General features: G+C 43.4%; 1 protein-coding gene across 4 annotated transcripts in view; it reads right to left on the reverse strand.

Annotated features, from left to right (window-relative positions):
* Positions 1–2,714, reverse strand: part of ctdspl2b (CTD (carboxy-terminal domain, RNA polymerase II, polypeptide A) small phosphatase like 2b) — a 17,663-nt gene that overhangs the window by 7,434 nt on the left and 7,515 nt on the right. For 3 of the 4 annotated variants that reach the window (XM_046032660.1, XM_046032658.1, XM_046032659.1), the window contains exons 5-6: positions 2,361–2,609; positions 2,120–2,216 (exon numbers count right to left, since the gene is read on the reverse strand). In XM_046032660.1, coding sequence (XP_045888616.1) covers positions 2,120–2,216; positions 2,361–2,609 — 346 coding nt within the window. The remainder of the gene's footprint in view (positions 1–2,119; positions 2,217–2,360; positions 2,610–2,714) is intronic. The other variant, XM_046032661.1, reaches the window with a different exon arrangement.

Here is a 2,714-nt window from a genome sequence, read left to right on the forward strand (position 1 = left end):
TTATCTAAAGATATAGTTTCCCTTGATGGCATCGCCCTGGCCTCCAGCACCACCGTGAGGAATCTTGGAGTTATCTTTGATCAGGACATGTCGTTTAAGTCTCACATTAAGCAAATTTCAAGGACCGCCTTTTTTCACCAACGGAATATTGCGAAAATCAGAAATATCCTGTCTAAAAATTATGCAGAAAAACTAGTCCATGCATTTGTTACTGCTAGGCTGGATTACTGCAATTCTTTATTATCAGGCTGCTCGAAAAAGTCCATTAAGACTTTTCAGCTGATCCAGAATGCTGCAGCACGTGTTCTGACAAGAACCAGGAAAAGAGATCACATTTCTCCTGTCTTAGCTTCTCTACATTGATTCCAGTAAAATCCAGAATAGAATTTAAAATCATTCTTCTTACCTACAAAGCTCTTAATGGTCAGGCACCATCTTATCTTAAAGAGCTCATAGTACCTTACTACCCCACCAGAGCACTGCGCTCCCAGAATGCAGGGTTACTTGTGGTTCCTAGAGTCTCCAAAAGTAGAATGGGAGCCAGAGCGTTCAGCTATCAAGCTCCTCTCCTGTGGAACCAGGTTCCAGTTTGGGTTCAGGAGGCAGACACCATCTCCACATTTAAGAGTAGTTAAGACTTTCCTCTTTGATAAAGCTTATAGTTAGGGCTGGCTCAGGTGAGTCCTGAACCATCCCTTAGTTATGCTGCTATAGGCCTACACTGCCGGGGGACTTCCCATGATGCACTGAGCTCCTCTCTCCTCTACTTTCTCTCCCTCTGTATACAACCTCATCCCATTATTGCATGTTACTAACTCAACTTCTCCCCTTTCCGGTAGTTTTGTGCTTTCTCGTCCCTCTCCTCTCTTCTCCTATCACTTCCTGCAGGTGTTTCTGGCTCTGGAGCTGTGGAGTCTGGATCTGTGGTTGCGGGTCGCCTGCTGCCCCCGTGTTCCTGCTCGACACCCTCTGCTACAACAACTATTGTTACTAGTCCTATTGTTATTATTGTTATTATAATCATTGATTATCAACACTACTTTAAATATCTGTACCATTTTTCATTTAGTCTATAGCAACATCACCTTTACTGTCTGTACCTCTGTGTGTGTATATTGTGTAGGCTGCCTCCCTCCCCTCTCTCTCTCTCTCTCCTTCCATCCCTCTCTCTTTCTCTCTGTTCCCCTATTGTCCTCCCTCTCTCTCTCCTTCACCCCCAACCGGTCGCTGCCCACCCTGAGCCATGGTTCTGCTTGAGGTTTCTGCCTCTTAAAAGGAAGTTTTTCCTTGCCTCTGTCGCCTAGTGCTTGCTCTTGGTGGGAATTGTTGGGCTTCTGCAAATAACATCACAGAGTATGGTCTAGACCTGCTCTTTTATGAAAAGCGCTGTGAGATAACGGTTGTTGTGATTTGGCGCTATATAAATAAAATTGAATTGAAAATTTAGGATATCAGGACATCTGGATTTGAAAATCAGTACATTAGAAGTTCACACAGGCACAAGAGACCAGTCTGTGAGGACTACAACTATTTTGTCAGCTATTATTTAAGAGTGTCCCAAGCCAGAATACCAAATGTTTTTTTACTCAATAAAAACAATAATAGCTTGGATTCTGTACCAAAGTACTGCACATGCTAAGAATACGGACACAGGGCTTTACAGTAGAGTTTATCAGTTATAAATTAACAATGTGCTGGTCATTGTTGATGTGAGAAACGTTTTTAAAAATGTACCCCGACTCATCGTTAGCAATTAATAGTCTGCTGTCATTGAAAAATGCCCTGTTTATTTTGTTAAACTGGAAACATTAACAGGTAGGTCACACTTTGTTCTGCTGCTGGCATTGTCGCATTGTTTTATGTCAGGGTGTTAAGTTTGGAGGATTTTAGTTTGACCTGGTCGAATCGAATAACCCTGCTACCAAAAATGCCCCTATTTGCAGGAAGTAACCCAACTTTCAACTTTTGCCTCACCCCTACCTCACAGCACAGTGTCTTGGTCAAGCTATCCCACAAATCCGTGCTTTACAAATATTGGCACTCTGGTTTTATTGTAACTTCTGTTAAATGGGATCTGGTTATAGGACTAAGCTTTATATGACTGCAGCCCTGTACTCACGGGTCAAAGACTTCCCAGTCTTCCTCATAGGATGCCTCTGGTGGTACTGCGGTGGGAGGTGAGTCCACATATGCCATATCTGGACTGGAGCCTGGAGCTCGGACCACAATAAGAACAACATGAGAAACAGGAACGAAATAGCAAGATATGATGAGCCAACAGTTTTCATTTACTTTATTATTACCTTAAAATGAAATAAAACATGGTTTCAGATCCGTGAGATCTTAGCTGCAGTATCTACCTGTGAGGGGCGGAAGGTCAGCATCAGCAACGAGCTCTCCCTCCACCGCTGTGGGAGACCCCTCGGGGATGTGGGGAGGTCGCAGAGGTGGCAGCTGTGATACACTAGAGTAGAAGTTAGTGGTGGCACACAGCTCCTGTGTGGATGTGGCTGTGCTTGTGGGCATCTCCACAGCCTGCTCTATGTCCAGCTGCTTGACTATCTCCTCAGCCTCCAACGCCTGGTCTGGAGAGTCTGAACCAGAAGAAGCTAAAAAACAAATACAAAAAAAAAAAAAAAAAAAAAAAAAAAAAAAGACATTTTAGCTGTGTACTATCCTGACATAACGTACCCTAAAGACATACAGTAAGTGAG

This window comes from Micropterus dolomieu, linkage group LG20 (assembly GCF_021292245.1).
Source record: "Micropterus dolomieu isolate WLL.071019.BEF.003 ecotype Adirondacks linkage group LG20, ASM2129224v1, whole genome shotgun sequence".
In the NCBI taxonomy this organism is placed as follows: Eukaryota; Metazoa; Chordata; class Actinopteri; order Centrarchiformes; family Centrarchidae; genus Micropterus; species Micropterus dolomieu.